General features: G+C 30.6%; 2 protein-coding genes across 4 annotated transcripts in view; one reads left to right on the top strand and one right to left on the bottom strand.

The window, feature by feature from the left end:
• LOC113512899 (UDP-glucosyltransferase 2) overlaps positions 1-5,769 on the top strand; it is a 61,266-nt gene extending 55,497 nt beyond the window's left edge. For all 3 annotated transcript variants that reach the window (XM_052893310.1, XM_052893306.1, XM_026896858.3), the window contains exons 5-7: positions 1,801-2,298; positions 2,767-2,995; positions 3,374-5,769. In XM_052893310.1, the coding sequence (XP_052749270.1) occupies positions 1,801-2,298; positions 2,767-2,995; positions 3,374-3,954 (1,308 nt within the window). In that variant the 3' untranslated portion in view covers positions 3,955-5,769. The remainder of the gene's footprint in view (positions 1-1,800; positions 2,299-2,766; positions 2,996-3,373) is intronic.
• A 597-nt stretch (positions 5,770-6,366) lies between these two features.
• LOC113513057 (xanthine dehydrogenase) overlaps positions 6,367-20,069 on the bottom strand; it is a 32,761-nt gene continuing 19,058 nt past the window's right edge. The window contains 9 exon segments of the mRNA XM_052893314.1: positions 6,367-7,696; positions 8,203-8,344; positions 9,086-9,211; positions 9,991-10,276; positions 11,208-11,419; positions 12,163-12,420; positions 13,536-13,686; positions 15,767-15,924; positions 16,899-17,022. Of these exon segments, the coding sequence (XP_052749274.1) occupies positions 7,566-7,696; positions 8,203-8,344; positions 9,086-9,211; positions 9,991-10,276; positions 11,208-11,419; positions 12,163-12,420; positions 13,536-13,686; positions 15,767-15,924; positions 16,899-17,022 (1,588 nt within the window). The 3' untranslated portion in view covers positions 6,367-7,565.

Here is a 20,069-nt window from a genome sequence, read left to right as displayed (position 1 = left end):
GATTTTTATTTTTAAAATAATATACAGCCTATGTTACAAGCTTAAAGAGGAAGATCAAGGAATAACTAAATGGGACAGATAAAGGAAACACTAGGTGTCATGTCGTCTGGGAAGTAAAAAATAAGGCCTGGAATAAAGCTGGCTGGAAGAAATTGTATGAATTAGTTACACCGACAAGAGGAAACTCTTAAATAAAATGCAGAAGAGTTATTCGCTGATAACGTAACTTTCTATAGGTAAAATGATTTAGTCAGAGAAATCAGTTAAGTAGTTTTTTTAATTTATCTATTACAAACAAATATACAAACAAAAAATAAAATATTCCTTTTTTAATAATATTACCTTATAGTACTCATAAGTACTTATAGTACTATAAGTACTTTATTACGTTGTAGTACTTATAATTGAAGATATACAAAAATGTGTAAATATAAAATAGTTTGACAGCCGACGGTGACGACCTAATGATAATGGACAATCTGTATCTCACCATAGATCACCTATATTAGTATTGTTAAACATCCTTTGAAAACCGTACGCGTCTTGAGGTCTTAGGATTAATATAATTGGAAAGAAAGAAAGAAAGAAAGAAATATTTTTATTCAAACACACTTACATTCAAGCATTTTTTAATAATCATTTATTATGATTCTACCTCTCGTTCGGAATGCAACTTTAATTGAGGTGAACGAGCAAGGAATTCAGCTGCTGTTTTTTTCAAATACTTGAATTTTATAATACAACCTACAGGTTATGTGTTTATTACAATGAAAAAATAGATGGTATGCTATTTGAGAGAGGACCAATAGTCTTGGAACCGACAAATTATAAAATTGATGTAACATGATGTATTATATAAGAATATCAGGCTTTTACCCTTTGTTTTTTTTTTTACTTATCGCATCTGGAGACCTGGTGTGAACATAGATAGACAATAGATGTAACAATAGCTATTATTGATTGAAAAGAATACGGCATCAATATTTTATTACAAAATTAGCCACACCACGTTGGCTTCGTCCCTTTATTTCGAAACAAACTTTATTAAATTAATAGTTTATACAATACTTCATTTTAATCATTGTAGCGCTAATAGAATTTTAAGCTGAACGAAATTAATTTAGGTATATTGAGTAATGTAAAATGTACCTTTTAAATATATAATTCCTATTATATATAGATTGTACGGTATATTTTAGTTATTATATATATTTTTAATTAGCCTTTACACGCAAATTCGTTCGCGTGGCTGGGATATATTAATTTACCAATATAAAGACTATATGCCCTTCACTATCACCAAATTATATATGTATGCCAAATTTCTTAACGATTGGCTGAGTCCTTAAAGCGCCAATAGATAATGAACAAACAAAATTACTTTCATATTTGTAATATTAATAAGGACGATTGAAATATTCGATAAAACAAACAATTTTTTTAAGTATGTGGTTGCTAAAACATCTTATTTCTTTATTGTCATTGATGAAACACGTTTTGGGATTGTTTTCTATTGCTAGCTGTATTCCTTAATTTGGCTTGCATGAATGGGTTCATAAAATATCCTATGTCTTAAGTTAGGATATGCTGCTTGGTTTTCTCTTTATGTGTATAATCTACTCGTGTACAAAATTTAATTTAAATCCGTCCAGTAATAAACACCCATTCATCAATTCTTGCAAACTTTTGCATCTTTAATATTAACAAGATTGTAACTAACTATATAACTAGTACTATGTAACTTATTCCTGTTGTTATTTTCCAGTAAAGTAAAATAAAATATAAATCACGTTTGTACAGGCCTGTGACGCATTCTTCAGCGACTACGAGACAAAATCTTTCCTCAGATCTGGAAGGAGCTTCGATCTCGTCATACTTGACGGTACTTATCCTGAATGTGCTTTGGGTGTAGTCTACAAACTCAAGGTTCCGTTCATGTACATCAACACGGTCGGATTCTACGCCATGCCATTCAGCATATCCGGTAGTCCAACTCCATACTCAGTTACACCGTTCTTCGGGAGGGCGTTCACTGACAACATGGGATTCGTAGATAGGGCCCTAAATACTGCCTTGCATGTTGCTGCAGTTGCTCTACACAGTTTAAGTATTATGGTCCTAAGTGGAGTTCTCAAGAAGCACCTTGGACCTCAAACACCACAACCCTATGAGATGGCGAAGAATGTCAGTTTCATATTACAGAACGGACACTACTCAGTTTCATATCCTAGGCCTTATTTACCAAATGTGGCTGAAGTTGCCTGCATTCATTGTAAAGAGGCGAAAAGACTAAGCCCTGTAAGTATTCTTTATTTCATATACTCATAAGAAATATTATGTATCTGTTATTCAACATTTCCATCTTTTAGACTTTGATTTGAATTTAAAATCTTGTTTTGTTTGCCATTTTAAACATTATAAAAAAGAATTTATGATATTGATAATCTTAGAGTTTAGGCAATGATGTACCCTCATATTTGCAACAAACTATATTTTAGTATGTATGTCAGTTATCTAGACCTGTACTCGGTTCAGAATTAGACGTCAGTGTGTAATGCATCTAATGTTAATCATTTGTATGTAATTATTATTTCTAAGGCTTGAATGGACGTATTCCAGTTGATTATGATAATGCGATGCATCAAGTTGTCAGATTTCGAATTCTTACCTTTCCTTGTCTTTTTGTGTAAATGACTGGGCATAGTATTATTATTTTGTGACTGTGCCAATACCTATGTTGATAAAGTATTTTATTCCTATTTTCAGGACATTGAAGAATGGATCTCAGGCGCTGGTGAAGCTGGTTTCGTGTATGTATCTATGGGGTCCTCGGTCAGAACTAACAAGATGCCTTTAGCTGCTCATCGGATGATAGTCAGTGCTTTGGGAAGGTTACCTCACAGGGTACTTTGGAAGCAAGATGGAGAACAAAATTTGACGGATATTCCTTCCAATGTGAGACTTTACAAGTGGCTTCCACAGCAAGATTTGCTTGGTGAGTTAATTATTTTGCTTTGAGTAGTGCAAGTTATATAGATTTTCCAGTACTAAGTACTTACTGCTAAATTTTGAGGACAACTTTAACATAATGGGAAGGAAGAGATTATTAAAGATGGGATATTTACGAGTAGCTTGGCATTAATATTTATGTGTCATTGAAGTATTTATATTTCAGAAATACTGAATAAGTTATAGGACTGAGACATTTGCCAATATCATGAACGAGCAAATATCAGAAAACCTATAATATATTATAAAATAGTTAGTTCTTAGCTAGTTCAAGAAGCGTTCATATTGTACTTGTTTGTTGGATTTTATAACCGCAAACACGTTACAATAACGTTTTTCAAAAACCTTTTCAATTATTTTCCAGGTCATCCCAAGATTAAAGCTTTCATCACGCACGGAGGTCTTCTCAGTATGTTCGAGACAGTTTATCATGGAGTTCCCATCGTCAGTATACCAGTGTTCTGTGACCATGATGGGAACGCAGCTAAAGCCGAAATCGACGGATATGCTAAGAAACTAGATCTACAACACCTGACCGCTGATAAATTATACAAAGCGATTGAAGAAGTTGTAAACGAACCCAAATATAAAAGGGAAGTGAAAAAGAGACAATTCCTCTTAAGGGATCAAAAAGAAACACCCTTAGAACGAGCTATTTACTGGACCGAGTACGTAATAAGACACAAAGGCGCTTACCACTTGCAGTCTCCGGCGAAGGATTTGAACTTCATACAATATTACTTGTTGGATGTATTCCTAGTATTTGTTCTAACACTCATTACAATTTCAGCTCTTGTAACCTACGTCATAAGGCTTGGTTTTAACAAGTTAGCGACTTACGTACAAAGTAGACGAGTGAATGACCTGATAGACAAATCAAATAATTTGTTGCAACGTTCCAAGATTTTAATAGATCAAACGACGATATCAAAGAAAAAACTGTAATGACTGATATTGTTAAGATTTTGCTCACAAATATGTTACCAACAGGGTCACCATAAGAGATTTGGGTATATTTTTGTCGAATAGAAATCGCTATTGTAAATATTTAGGTTAGAATGTAGTACTTAATTGACATATACAGTTCTTTGTTAATTATTTAAAAGTGATATATAATTATAAGCAAACATAATATTATGTACAATTTGTTACCTTTGTTGAAGTAAAAGTTACACCTATTGTAAATAAACGTTTTGAGGTAGCCTCATACCTTGCCTTTACCACAGATAATATAATACTATACCCTTTACCAAAACCGGTAGTAGCATCACTGATAAAATCATAGATAAAATATGGCCAAAAATTTTCAAAAAAACGTAGGTGAATGCAGTTTGCTTGGTACGAGTATAAACGTTTTGTTACCAAAGTTTCTAAAATTTTTAATGCACAGGTTTAAAATATGTGGTCAATATATTTGCAAGCATCTGTTTCGGAAAAAATTAATTGCGACGTTTTAAAAAATCTTTTGATCACTTGGTTTTAAATCAGCAGTTTTAAATCCTCTAGGGCTCGACTGCACTCGGCAATTTTATATTGTGCCTGTTTTTTTTTAATTAATATATTTGACTATAACAAGTAATTTTATAATATTCTAAATATCTTTCCTTTTGTTTTCAACATTTTTTACATACTGTCTTTCTTTTATTACTATGTTAATATTTGAAAAAGTAAGCATATACACACAGGTTCTCTGTCGAATAATCCGACTGGGATGGTTAAAAGGTAATTATAATAGTTAATTATCATTATAGTAATTATTTAATCTACAAATTGTTATAATAACTATCTTACGAATTCGATGTTTAAATTTTCAAAATTCTATCAAATGACAATGCGCGCATGACATTCCTGGTGTCATAGGCGTCCATAGGTGACGTTAACCATTTATCATTAGATGGGTATACCTGAAGGGTTTTTGTTTGCTGCAATAAGTTTAAAAGAGTTCAACCATCATGACTACTAAGATACAAATGTTTTTATAAGGTCTTTAGAGAGACATCGACATTTTTGGCATCTCCCTACTAGTGAAACAGAACATTTCTCTTAAAGAAAAAATACGTTGTGAAAGAAAATAAAAAAAAGTTTGAATTATTATTATTTTTAATTAGTGTTCTAATTAATTACAACGGTGTTACTATTTGAGAAACTATATGAATAGAAATTAAATGCTGTTCAGTAGTAAGTTGCAAGTAAGTAAGTTACTTGAGAATGTTTGAACCAATTGAAATAAAATTTCATGTAATTTATTTTTACATATTCGAAATTCAATTGAACTTTTATGAACGTTTGAAAGTAATTTTAGAACTCGACAATTATTTTTCAATGTTCATAAAGATAATGTTGACAGCTAATTTTACTATATAATTAACATTCTCGATCTGCAAAATAGGTATTCGTTGAAAATCAAAAAACCAAAAATATTTTTATTTTGATATACTAACTTAAAAGCCCGAATTATGATTTTTGTATAAATTAGCAATAAAATTAATCATAATTTATGTGTTTATAAGTATTATTAATAAATAATAATCTGAATATACAATATTTTTTAAATATTGCTCATTTTATTTACCTGTCCTTTTAAGTAGGTTATAAATGTTATATAGTCTGTTTTTGTTTGCTATTATATTGATTTTTATATTGATTATATTATATTTATGCTATTATGATATATATCCTTATCTAATAAAAACAGTAGCACAAAATGGTCACAACTTAGCTTATTGCTTTGCCCTCAAAAGAGCAAAGCACTGATATTCTGTTGTGGCTAAAGGTCAGTAGAAAAAATAAATAAATAAGAAATATAGATACATACCAGTTTAATTTAAACACTGCTAATGTTCTGTAATAGCCATGCCATAAAACATAGCTATTAAACTTTTTTATTTGTATAGATATACTACAGAATATAATTTTGATATAATTCACTGTTAACAACAACAACAACAAGAAACTTTACTTGTATCAACAAATATAGCAGTTGATTGCTTATAAGAAAGAAGTATTCTATATTTGATATTTTTTTTTTATACGACTTAGAATGGCAAACAAGCTTACGGCCCACCTGATGGAAAGTGGTAACCGTCGCCTATAGACATGAGCAGTACCATGGACATAACAGAGTATACTGTTTCGCCCATGATACCCCCCATGCGTTGCCATTCCTGAGGATTCAGGTGTTATTCTTTTGTACCCTGTAAATTCACGCCATATCCTACCCTTCAAACGGAAACACAGCCATCCAAACATAACTGCTTCACGGTAGAAACACGAATGGGACAGAGGTACCCAAGCAATTTGTACAAAGTCTCCCTCTGGTTAAATATATATACATAATATTCAATGAAACGAAGTGAATTATAAAGTAGGTACATAATATTATGTGTTCTTTCAGTTATATTAGTTTTGCTTTATAGCGTAAATAAAGTGCACTGTAGAGGTATATAGAGTGAATATATTACAGACAAGTATTATATTAGGTAAAACATAACTAGTGTAAGTACTAACTAGGTACATAATTATTAGTTCATTAATTATATTGAGTTGAGATCCATACACTTATTAAATAATTTATAAATTAAATACTAAAATATTTATCTGAATGCTTCCAACACTAGGTACAACATTATTTAAATAGTTGATTAACTATTTCTAAATTTGTACTTACAAAAATAGACTTTTTTTTTATTAAACTTTTATAAATTATTGTACTGTTTTACACTCTTAAAATTCTTATAAAATAATATTTTGTCGATCCTGATTTTCTAAAGCTGATAGTGAAAAAGCAAAGCTAGATTAGAAAGAAAGCTAAATTTATTTAGTTACGGCATGTAGGTAACTATTAAAGTATAGTCTAATCTACTTATAAAAAAAAAATTGTAGATGCAATTTTTCTCCATTGTTATTATTGCTGCTAATTGGTTTAATTTAGTTTATATTTATCCAATCACAAACTTAGTTTTCACTAGATTTGGTCATAATACCACTACGCGAGCGATAAAAAAATTCACTCTCTTCTACGCCGCTGCTACGTTGCTTGCTTCAGTGGCATATTCTACAGAATTTAAGTACTAAAACTGTCAAAACAATTATCCATATTTCTCCACGTCTGTTTCATTTTTCTCCAAAAATTTCTCCAACTGTTTTATTTCTTAAAAATTTCGTAGGACAACAATTTTTTTTAACCAAAATTGCGAAAAGAACACCCAGTCTGAAAACGCTGCTAAAATATGAATTACATTATACTGTAAAAGATTCGTAAATTAGTCGAATATTCTCGACTAAAACGGAGTTCGTTATGTGAGTATGAAATTTATGAAATGTCTTGTATTTTATCGGTGTGTGTGTGTGTGTGTGTGTGCAAAATGTACTTATGTAATATGAATAATTTTTTTTTAAAAGAATCGTACTACTGCACATCAGTAAATAGCTGTTCATCGTGACTTCCTTCGTCTCAAACGTCTTAAAAAAGCACGCGTCCATAATCTAAAAGTAGTGTACATCTTAAATTGACGGCTCCATATCAGATAAAAGGTAATGAGCCGTCGGAATGTGGATTACATATCAACTTTGGCGGCCTCCTGGTGGTGTGTTTGTTCAACGACGTTGTTGCTTTTTAGTGCGTCTTCGGGATTAATTTTCGTGGTGTTTGTCGTCTTAGTAGTAACAGCGAACTTCAATATTCGTTCTGTAATAGATTTTTATAAGGGGGCAATCGTTTTAAAAATAAAAAATAAAAAAAAAGATTAATATTGATTTAATTTATTTCATTAAGTTTGTGCACATTGCATAAGACTTCTGAATCAAATCGGAAACTTGTCAGAAATGACAAAAAAATTTATGATCATTAAATTTTTTTAGCCGTATAAATATATAAAATATAAATGTTAGTTTAAAAAATCTACACCTACAATATCTAACAGAGAGTTATGAGGCCTAGTCAGACATTAAAAGTAATTAGCTCGAATATGGACGACCTTGAAAATAACTCCGAAAAATACTACAAATGTTATAAATGTGAAAGTTTGTAAAGATATTTGGATGTTTGTTACTGATTTAGAAACGGCTAAACAGTTTGGAGTAAAATTTGGTACATGAATAGGTTATTTTCTAACTATTTATTTTATTAATTATTATATTATAATAATTAATTTCTAACGGGAAACAGTAACAAAATAATGCCAACGAACTTACCTCTGAAGTGGAATAGAATGCAGCCTAGTATACTCATAGAAGCAAATACCAACAGTACCCATCGTAAAACGTTCACCAAACGCATGGGCAAGAACAGCTGGTGTCTCAACATTTTGACAAATGTTTTATTTAGCGCAAGACCCTGTAAAGAATAATTAAGTAATTAGCCGCCAGGAACTTCGCATTATTCTAATCGTGGTAATGGATACATCAATATATTCCCACATATATTACCATATATGTGTGAATACATATATATACATAAGTTACGCCTGTTTTCTATAGTTGGCAAAGACAACAAAACGTGAAATGTGAAAAAGAAATAGAATATAGTTCTTCTTTTGTTTTCTCTTATATGGTAATACGAATACTTGTATTAAATTGTACTAATTCGTAAAAAGTCAAACTGTCATGTGCAAAGTGTGAAATTTATTTAAATAGTAAAATGTATGTTTATCTGTTATACTTTTCACGTAAACGTAAAAATTAGGAGAGAGTGCAAAAGAAATCGAATATAGTTCTTCTTTATGTTATCTAGTTCACATTCTTTTTTGGGCAGTCGTGTAAAAAAGACCTTTTTCTGAAGAACCTGTTGCATATTTAAAAATATTGATATTATCAATAATTTTTTTATATATTATATAATAATATATTTTATATAATTTTGATAAGCATTTATATTTAATTCAAAAAGGTTACAACATAATTGGGAACCAATTTGTGCTAATTACTTGTTATTTTTTCTCTTTGCATTTTAAATTTAAACAAATATAACTTAAATAAATTGGTGTAAATTTTTTGTGAAACAAAATAAATGAATATGGTAATTGTTTTATCTTTACAAAAAATATCTTAAAACATTGAAATTAATTCAAAATCCTACCTCTTCAATCCAAAAGAGTGGAGCAAATGTATCCGGTAGGTCTTTACACAGGGGTATTTTGTCATGTTTCAATAACTGTATATTGAATTGAACCCTTTGTTTAGCGACCATGGGTGTTCCACTTATCTGAAAAATAGCAAAAGAATTATCTTGTTATTTACAAAAAAAAAAAAATTATAGGATCACGACAATATGATAGATAGGCGATATAAATAACGAATAAATACTATTTGTGTCATTTCTCTGTTAGGAGTTACAAAATTGGTAGATAAGGCAATAAATAAAAGAGGTTTGAATCTTTGTATTTATTTATTTATACATATCATCATCATCATCATGCCAGTCATTTTCTGTCCACTGCTGAACATAGGCCTTCCCCATAGACTGCCATAAGAAACGGTCCTCAGTCATTTGCATCTACTGACTTCCTATACCTGTATATAGGTATATGTAGGATAGAGTACATATACACATATATATAACTGTTATATGTTTATAAATATTAGCAAATATAATATTAACACCACCTAAATTTAGAGCTTATTTATGAGAATGTCAGTTTTTATCGATCTGGGTGTTTTATGTATTTATTTTATTTTAGATTTACAAAAGTTCATATATTCAGATAAATAAATAAAAATAAATACATTTTCCTTAGTTTTGGATCAGATTATCTGTGTAATATTTATTGAATAGTTGGTCCATCGTGACGAAATAAACAATTAATTACCACGGTTTCTAAGAGGAGCTACCTAGAGGACGATATGACAGAGTATATTGCTAGCAACGCAGCTCTAATTCCTGTTATTAGCAAACTCTCTCTTGCTATGTGATATGTCCACAGTCCAATACTTATATTTTTATCACTATATAAAAATTAAAAACAATAAAATGATTGCACTAACCGATTCAAAATCAATTGCAATAGAATGGGCTTCGGCATTAGGATGAAGACCGACCACGTTTTTTAATAATTCAGGATCACTGTCAAGGAAATGGGGCATTGAAGCATACATCGGCGCGCCAATACATTTGGTCATGTCCATAAGACCTTTTGGTGGGCAGTTATCTGGTGCTTTACAGAAGCAGTTTAGTTCGGGGTCATTAGCCAAGTCTCCAATGTTAGCAGTGTAGTGATTTGTCGGTATTGACTTATATGATGTCTTCTTTACATACCAGGGCTTGAATGACCTATGAATAAGCACATTTTAGTACACATACTTCCTCTTTTTCTTGTCTTTTTCTCATATGTACTCGTATTTGGGGTATTTGTAATTTTTTCCATTCATCTCTATTTCCACTTGGCTTACTAGTCACTCCTTTTCTTGCTATGCCATCTTTCACACAGTCCATCCATCTATATTTGAATCTTTCTCTACACTTATTCATAATTATAATATAATATAATAATTATATATACACTATCTATGTATATTCATACTTAATACGGGTATCTGTCTCACCACATTCTCAGCTTCCCTACGCATCACATGCCCATACCATGACAAACGACTACTTTTTATCGTCTCCATTTATGGAGCTACTTTCAAACTTCCTCTAACTACTATATAATATTTATTCTTGATCTTATTCATTTCATTCTTGTTACACCACACATCCATCTTAACATTCGCATCTCAGTTATGTGAAGTCGTCTCCCATCCATCCCTTTTTAGTACATATACTGTTTATGGATATTTATATACATACGCTGAAATTGAAATTATTAGAATCCCTTTCCTTTTTTTTTATTTACTCTGAGTACAGAGGTACGTATGTGTAAACGAACTAAAACATTTTATATTTACAATGAACAATTAAAGACTAAACGTTGTGCTTCTGTTTCTAATGCATTTAATTTATTTCTAAAGTAATACAATTGCTTAATAAGTACAATATAAAATACAAAGAATCTGTATTAGACAGGTCTAAGTACATCGTCGAACAACAAAAGAGAATCAGAGAAATTAAAATAATGTTATAAAGAGAAAAAATTTGATTATTTCGTTTGTAACGAACAAATCCAAAAAATACTTAATCGATTTTAAAAATTATTTCCTTTATAAAAAGCTACAATGTCAGCGAGTAATATGAGTTGGATTTTATTTTGGAAAATACGTACCTGCATAAATCTCCGGAAAAAGACATCAGACGATCATTCTCTGTTAAGAATGGCGGAAATATGGTACCATCAGTGCCTTGGTATTCATTACAGGAGTCCCTCCATTTGTTCATTTGAGGTTTTCCATCGATAGCTATGACTTGACCGACATCCATCACATTTCGTATTCCCCTTTGTACTGTAACTACATGAGGATCAGCGGTTGCATTGCGCTGAGAAAGGAAATAGAGTTATACATATATGAATATATATATATCATCATCTTTCTACCCTTATCCCAATCAATTGGGGTCGGCGGCCTACTGTTGAACGGATAGTGGACAGATAATTGCTGTAATATATATATTATTTATTTAATATTTGACTTCACTATTTACCGTATTTTTTATAAAAATAAAAAATACGGTAAATAATAAAGATTAAGTGATATAAAAAACGCGTTATTAATCAACTCTATTTTGATAATATAAACTTCTCATAGTGTAATATACAATTCATTTTTTGTAATAGAATTTCTCATTCGGTTTTGACGTTGAGCCAATTTTGGAAGTATTTGCAGTATTCTGTATGTTATATACTTATTTTCGCTTAGTCGATTTCTCTGTATGGCTGAAGTGCATCTAGATTGTGCAACTTAAAGATACGATAAACAAACAGTAAAGTTATTAATTTATGAAACTTGAATTAGACAGATAAACGACCGAAAATCAAAGAAACTAAAAGTTACGACAATTCATCCAATTATATCCAAAGAAGATCGTAAAAAAAAATTTTATAAACTAAAAATAGAAAATTGACAGCGTTGTGGTACCTACTTATACAATATATAACGTTCAATACTGGAGTAACAAATGCTGATTGTAATGATTATGATGATGTATGATTTACTGATTAATTATGTAATAAGTTTGTTTCAAATATAGATATTAAAACACAAAGATTAAACATGATTTACCTTTCCAAAAAACGAAAACTTGTACTGATTGTTGGGTTCAAATATTAAAATATCTGCGCCTTCTTTTTTCAAAGCAGTGCACACTGCTTTTGGTGCAAACTCTGTTCTAGCACAATTGATAGTCAAACCTCTAAACAAGAGATCTAGGACTTTTATCTTCAGAAATACGTCAGGGGGTTCATCAAAGATACCGTTGACGGCTTTGACAACCATATTAAGCATAGATGGCTTATCTCGTGCTACAAATGTTAACATACTCTACAAAAAAAGATGTATTGTATTATTATTAATCTAGTTTTGGAATTTGGAATTGGTGTACCGGTGAATTTACAGGGAACAGTATCTACACAGAACATAACATTTTAATCCTCAGGAATGACAACACATCATGGGCGAAACATAACTCTGTTATGTCCATGATACTGTTTATGCCCATAGGCAACGGTTTCTACTTTCCATCAGGTGAGCCGTCAGCTTGTTTGCCATTCTAAATTGCTTAAAAATAAACGGGATAATTAGTAAGTACGTCCCTGTCCATCTCGTATTGTACGTGTATTTAAAATTTTATGATAATTGGTTAAGCCATTAAGGCGCCAAGAACAACAAACAAACAAACAAACTCACTTCCATATTTATAATATTAGTAAGAACTAGTAAGTATTCTGTAGCTTTGATAGCAATTAGGATAAAATTTTCAGTGACAGCTCAATAACAATATTATTTCATGATTAACGTTTTACTTCGCTAGTAGAGTACTTTTTAAATAATCAATTAGAAACATTGAAAGGTGCTTAATTGTTTTTTTTTTAAATTCACAGACAATTGCAATGTTGTCACTCTTCGTTATATATTATCATCATCATCATATCAGGTATTGTTTACATTTTGTTATGAACACTCTTAATTCATGATAAAAAGAAAGGAACAGTTCTAAAGTGTCAGAACCCTTCCTTCCTTCTCTATACGTCTATAGGAAAAACCTCTGAAATGGACGATAAATGAACTGACTATCTGATCACAATCATATGTATATTTAAAAATACCTGATGTTTTGTACGACGTCTTTTATGGGCGACAATGAAGCCCAATCTAAGGTACCATTTCTCTAAATCTATTTTTGAAATTTAAATTTGATATAACAGCAAAATCTTTATTCTAAAGTCCAATACGAACTAAAATTCTAATAGATTTTAGTCCAAATTTTTATAAATTTATTTTACGAATTTACTGTAAATTCCCAAAACTATCGAAATATACCTAATATCACATATTTACAGAAATGGCGCTTCAGAAATGACTACATTGTTTATTTGTATTCCACCTCTTTCTATTAGTGTTATGTCGAGCGGGATGAAAGAAATGATGAAACTTGCCAGTATGTAAGGATGAGGCATGGTTATAACTTCTTCGCCAGTCAAATCCCGTCCAGAAAGATCAGGTCTGAAGTAAAACGTGTCCAACTTCTTGTAAGTAATTGTGTCATCTTCTTCGTGATCTTCGATTTCAACTTTCTCTTTCCATTCTCTTTATAACACAGAGACAAAAACATGTATAAAATATAATATACATGGCTTACAAAAAGATAAATTTTGTTTACAAGTATCATGTCTGTATCTGCCTATAGTGTTCGGACTCACAACTGGATTGGAGTTGGGATTTGATCTTTCGTTATTCGGTAGATATTAGTTTTTTTCCTAAAATTACTGACCGAAATGAAAAATAGTTTACATCCTTCTCCGACACAACTACTACGTGTATACTAAATTTTATAATAAGCGGACAAGAGGTAACATAAATAGACAAACTTATTTTTACATTAGTTATTATAGTAAGATCAACGTATGGGATGCCATTTCATTTACAACTATTATTACTATTATTAGGGTTAAAAGCAGAATTTTCGATTATTTAACCTTTTCTGTTACAAAATACAACTTTACTTATCATTAAATGAATATTACTCGATTAAGTAGGTTTTATATAAAAAACAAAAAACACAACCTAGGTTAGCGTGGGATCGTCATGTGGAACGTAACTTATTTAAAAAAAATGTGTGCTCACTCTGTATTTTCATATCATTAGTACATTAGATTACACAGCGGGTGTGCAAACATTCATTCTCTTTACTTTGCTTTATAATTGAATTTTATATAAAAAGGTAATCGTATGTACCTTAAATATAAATAAAGCATCGAGCCTCAAAAATGGGCCAACTTTTTGTCAGCTAAGTCAAATTTAATAAATAAAATAAGTTTTTTCGTATTAAAAAGGTGCAGAATTTACAAGACACAATAAATATAGAAGTTATAAAGGAATCACTTATAACTATTTACACGCAAAATTGTATGAAAAAGTTGACCCGCTTTTCTCGAAGCATTTGTATGGAGACACTATCTATATAATCTAAGGTTACAATATACTCGTATAAAAACAAATCCCTTTAGGTGTAAATCTTATCAAAGAGCAAGATAGGTTAACCAAAACTATCGTATAAAATTTTTATATTTTATTAAAATTAGGTTATTTTTCTTTGCAACATAGAATGGCAAACTAGCTAACGGCCCACCTGATGGAAAGTGGTAACCGTTGCCTAACTATATATAAAAAACTGTATCGCCTATGAAACCCTTCATGTGTTGCTATTCCTGAGAACTAAGGTGTCATACCTCTGTTCCCTGTAATTTCATTTCCATATTGTTTATTTAAAAATTTCGCTAATCTTTTATTTAAACCATGTTTCATTAAAAAGTTTTATAGCTGCAAGAATTTTGGAGCGAGATTAATTAACCTATTACACGTTACAACATTTAATAGATGGGTCAAATTGCTACGGGCACTTCCAAGTATATTTATATACTAGGCTATGATATTTTAAACATCACAGAACATAATAAGGTTCTATTATTTATATTAATTATTCTATGGTTCTGACAGTAAGGGAACGCCCACGTAAAACTACCTATATTTTTTATTATGCAGTATTTATTATAGTTCATTATATAGAGACTGATAGGTATTAGGTAGCAGTAATGATACATTATTTACATGATAAAACAATGAATAGATAGGTAGTTGTTTTGCAAAATATGATGTCTTGGAAAAATATAGGTTTTCTGTCAAGGCAACTCAGTAAATGATGTTCGGCCTTCGGCCATTATTGAAAAATTATATGATTTTCCAGATATAGAATGTCTATATATGTATATTTCGTAATGATTTTATAATGGATATATTATTTAAGTGTATTATTATAATAAAAAATTGAGGAATTAAGTAACAATTGTATATAGTAGGTATTATATCTAACTAACCACCTTGACTACGTCATAAACTATTTATTTATTTATTTTATACTTTATTGCACCAATTACAAAAATTTTAATATAGTAAATAAATGTGAAGTGATACCTAAGGGCGGCCTTATTGTTAATTGCCTTATCTATGAACGGATATAATATATATCTTATATATACATCCGTTAACTATAAGCTCTTTCTTCTTCCTTTGCGCATACATGCACAGGTATGCGCACAAACAAAAGTATATGGGCGACCGCGCGTGCGCACGCATTTTTTATCAATATAGTTAAATAACTTAAACTTACTCAAAATAATATGGTCCCACTTCCTTGACGATAGGGATAGCACCTTTTTGAACTTCCTCGGCATTGGTGTAATTAAATAAATATACTTTGAAGTCAAGCGCGAACGGTATTTTTTCCCACATTTTCCGCACATCCGTTTTCTTTGATAATGCCATTTCCTATAGCAAAAAAAAAGTTTTGTTACAATTTCATTATTACTATCTAGTTCGTTAACTTAACCTATTAAAAAGAGAGAGCGAATATTTGAATGCGTGTACGCCTCTCAGGAGTAAATTAGGCTTTTAGGGTTAAAATCTAATAGAGTGTTTTCTAAGAAATACTACTCCAAAAATGCATTTTGAAATATTACTCACTTTTCTGAAGGTATGAGATTGCACTAACAAGTAGTTGGTTACAAATCGTTATTTTGTCTATTTGTGTCTTATATGATAATTTATAATATTAATTCATTCTTTTAGACAAAATGAACATCGAACATTTGAACACTCAATACGAAAAAAGAATTCAGTTACAATTTCCTAGGTATTTATTGTGACGTTTTTAACAATTGACGCTCTAGTTGTACATTGGATACAAAATATTCTTTTAATCTATAGAAAATGTCTATAATTATATACGTACTTTTCTTTGAACATTTATGACACGTTGTAAAAAAGAACAAATGAATATAAATAAACCCCCTTTTTACGTCAAACACATATGAAAAGTCTCACGGTATAGAGGTTCATTAAACATCTTAATATTTTACACGCTGTTCGCCTTTGACAAGCTGATTTTTAAATTATTTAAAAACGTAAAGGAAAAGTGCCTTTTTAGATAAAAAGATTGGAAATCTAAAAATTTATTTCAATTTTTATGTAAACGATATCTATACATATGGCAAAACTGCGGAATCGACGCTAGGTTGTCACCGTAAAAAGTTGTATAACCTTATATAATAAAATCTGTACAATATAAGTATAATAAATCGAAAAACCCCCAGGTATGCAGACTTAAGGTTAACTAAGTATATATATATATATATATATATATATAATCAATATGAAAAATATTATTGCGCAAGACGATGTGTAAGAATTGATGCGTGATAACGTGAAAAATGTGAAACCGTATAGATTACAAATTCACCTACCTTCCTTAATTGACTCCTCAGTATTACAGGGAAAAGATACCATCCAAATAATATGCTAAACGCAGTAACACCTATAGAGGCTGCTAACAGTTTGATGTGACCTGGTATCTTCATTTTTCAGCAGCTGTAGGAAAATATTGGAAATATGTACTTTTTTACGAGCACTAGCTGTTTCCTATGATTTTACCCTAGTAGATTAGTAGGTATAAAGAATAGCTTAGTTAAGTTAGGATTTAACCTATATATATATAGGTATACAGTTTTTTTTCAAATCCATTCAGTCCTTCAAGCATGGTTTAGTAACATTCAAACATAATATGTAAGGTTGTGCTCTAAAAAAAAATCCAACTCTAATTGCGGCGAAACCAGTTATTTTAATTTAAAAACTGAACCACTGAACTAATTTTGATAAAATTTCTAAGAGATTAATGTGTAAGTATATACTTTCAGTAAAAAAATAATTTTCAAATCGGTTTACAACGGAGTTATGAAGCAATAAACATATAGAAAAATATAGTCAAATTGGTTCAAATGATACAGTACCTCTTTCTTTTAGAAGTCGATTTGTAAATATCTTTACACATATTTATAATAATAGTAGAATAATCAAATTATTTCTAAATTCAATAGTAATCTCTAATAGATATGAAATGTAATTCATATTTAATATACACTTATCACTGGGAACGATTCATTCTCCATATTTACACACAATGAATGGAAATGGGCATTAATTTCTCCTTTAAGGAGTGACTCATGTATGTTCAGCAGTTGCCAGTTGCTGATATATGTATAGTGTATAGTAATGGAAAAGGAATCTCATTTTAACAAAAATATTCACTAGATGCACCTAATAGTATTGAAAAGTATAATGCTTCAATATTTATTTATCCTTCAGTTACGATTGAATTTTTAAGTACTTTAGTTTTTTAATTCAATTTTACGTAAATAAAGCAAGTAACAACACTCTGGTTTCCCTTCAGAATGCATAAAGCGTATGACAAATATATTAAATCGATTATACGATAAAAAGTTACAGATGTAACCCTTTAAGTAATAAAACAATAAATTGTGTACTAGACATTGATTACAGAGAATTATATAATAAAATATGCAATAATTGTCTACTAACTAAACGTAAAGGTCAACTTTCCCATTATTTGTCATTGCAATATATGAAGGCAATACACAATTATTGCCTGGTCTTTTAATTACCGTGATTGTGTATTTATTTATTAATTCAAAATCTATGCACAAGAATCGATATGTTCAGGTGAGGGTGTTCACACGGAATTTGCAACACGTAAATGCACAGGGTTGCCAGTTAACCATGACCGAGCTTAAGTTCACGATAAAGTATGACTAATTGAGTAATTTCTTTGATGGAAATATTCCATACTTACTGCTGTTATGAACAATAATGATCGCTTTATTATGAGCAAGCCGTATTCTGTGAATTTTCTGCTACGAATAACATATCTACGAATAAGAATCTACGTCTAATAAGCCTTCTTATACAATTTCATTAAAATTCTTTGCATCATATTTGACTAATAAACGTCCAAACATATTTACAAATTTTCATTAGATTTGTAATAAATAGGGCTTTGTATTTAAAACAATAGAAGGAGAAGCGTAACATTTAATTTTTAAAATGCCTAAGTCATATATTAAATATAAATTAATACTATATAAATGGAATCACAATAAGAAGTTGAACTCGCCGTGTAGTTCCAGCATAGAATGGGTTACCACTTCTTTTCCTGTGGGTGGCGTAAGAGGCGACTAAGGGGACTTAAAGATTGAAGGATGGAAAGCAGCGTCCCTGTTAAAACATCACTAATCCTAACTGCGGTTGGAATGGTTGGTCCCAAGTGCTTACCAAGCGTGGAAACTACTGGCAACCCTCCCCCCCCCCCCTTATCATGAAGGCTTTTGTTCAGCAGTGGATAGTGATAATGAATTATTATTATTTTTCAACTTCAATACTAATATTTAGTAACACGTGATCAAAAATTGTAAAAACACACACTAATAGAGATAAAAATATGAATCCGAAAACACGAATTGTCGTAACTTTTCACGATTTAGTATTTTTTTTTTATTAGGGGAAGTCTTCAAGTGATTTTTTTTATACAACTTAGAATGGCAAACAAGCTGACGGCCCACCTGATGGAAAGTGGTAACCGTCGCCTATAGACATGAGCAGTATCATAGACATAACAGAGTATACTGTTTCGCCCATGATAACCCCCATGCGTTGCCATTCCTGAGGACTCAGGTGTTATTCCTCCGTACCCTGTAAATTCACGCCATATCCCACCGAAACACAACCATGTAAACACAACTGCTTTACGGTTGAAATACGAATGGAACAGAGGTACCCAAGCAATCGACTTCAAAGTCTCCCTCTGGTACTTGGTACGGTGATTGTGTAAGTTCACACAATTGTAATAGGTAAGCTCAAGTCCAAATTCATTATTAAATATGATAAATAAAGTTCTTTGATGATAATATTTAATACTTCATGCTATTACAATAATAATTAATTTATTACCAATTACCCGTGTCTCATAACTTTGCTTCCATGAATTAATACATAAAGTCGCCTAATATAATATATCTAGGTTATTATCTATTTGTGTATTTTTCACTGAAATCCGTTTAATAACAATTTTTTTATAACTTTCACATTTTATTTTATTAAAAGTGTAAACAATGATGATGATCTTAAATGTCATCTTAATCATTCACATTTCGAGTTGGTATAAATGAAATATTTTTAATTAAATGTAATAGGACTATTGTGGTATTCCATTTATGCAAGGCTTTTTTTGTATGTCCTTTATACGATACTAATAAGAAACAAATAAATGTATTTTCACATCTAAAATACTAGCTGTATCCCGTGGCTTAATCTACGTGAATCAGTGTATAAAGTATCCTATGTTCTAAGTCAGAATATAACCAATTCATGTACAGAGTTTCTTTCAATAGTTTTTGCTTGAAAGAGTAACAAACATCTATCTATCCAGAGATCGTCACAATTAGTAAGGATTGTTATTATATTTCAATGGTTCAAGTACATGGTCTCGAATTGTGAAAAACTACTAATGAATGTTTGAGGACTTCATGTGAATATGACAGTTCACACGATTGTAACACGTGTGT

Source organism: Galleria mellonella, unplaced genomic scaffold, assembly GCF_026898425.1.
Source record: "Galleria mellonella isolate WM207_F2 unplaced genomic scaffold, CSIRO_AGI_GalMel_v1 utg113, whole genome shotgun sequence".
Taxonomy (NCBI): Eukaryota; Metazoa; Arthropoda; class Insecta; order Lepidoptera; family Pyralidae; genus Galleria; species Galleria mellonella.
The sequence above is the reverse complement of the archived record's forward strand: the minus strand, read 5'-3'. Positions and strand labels throughout refer to the sequence as shown.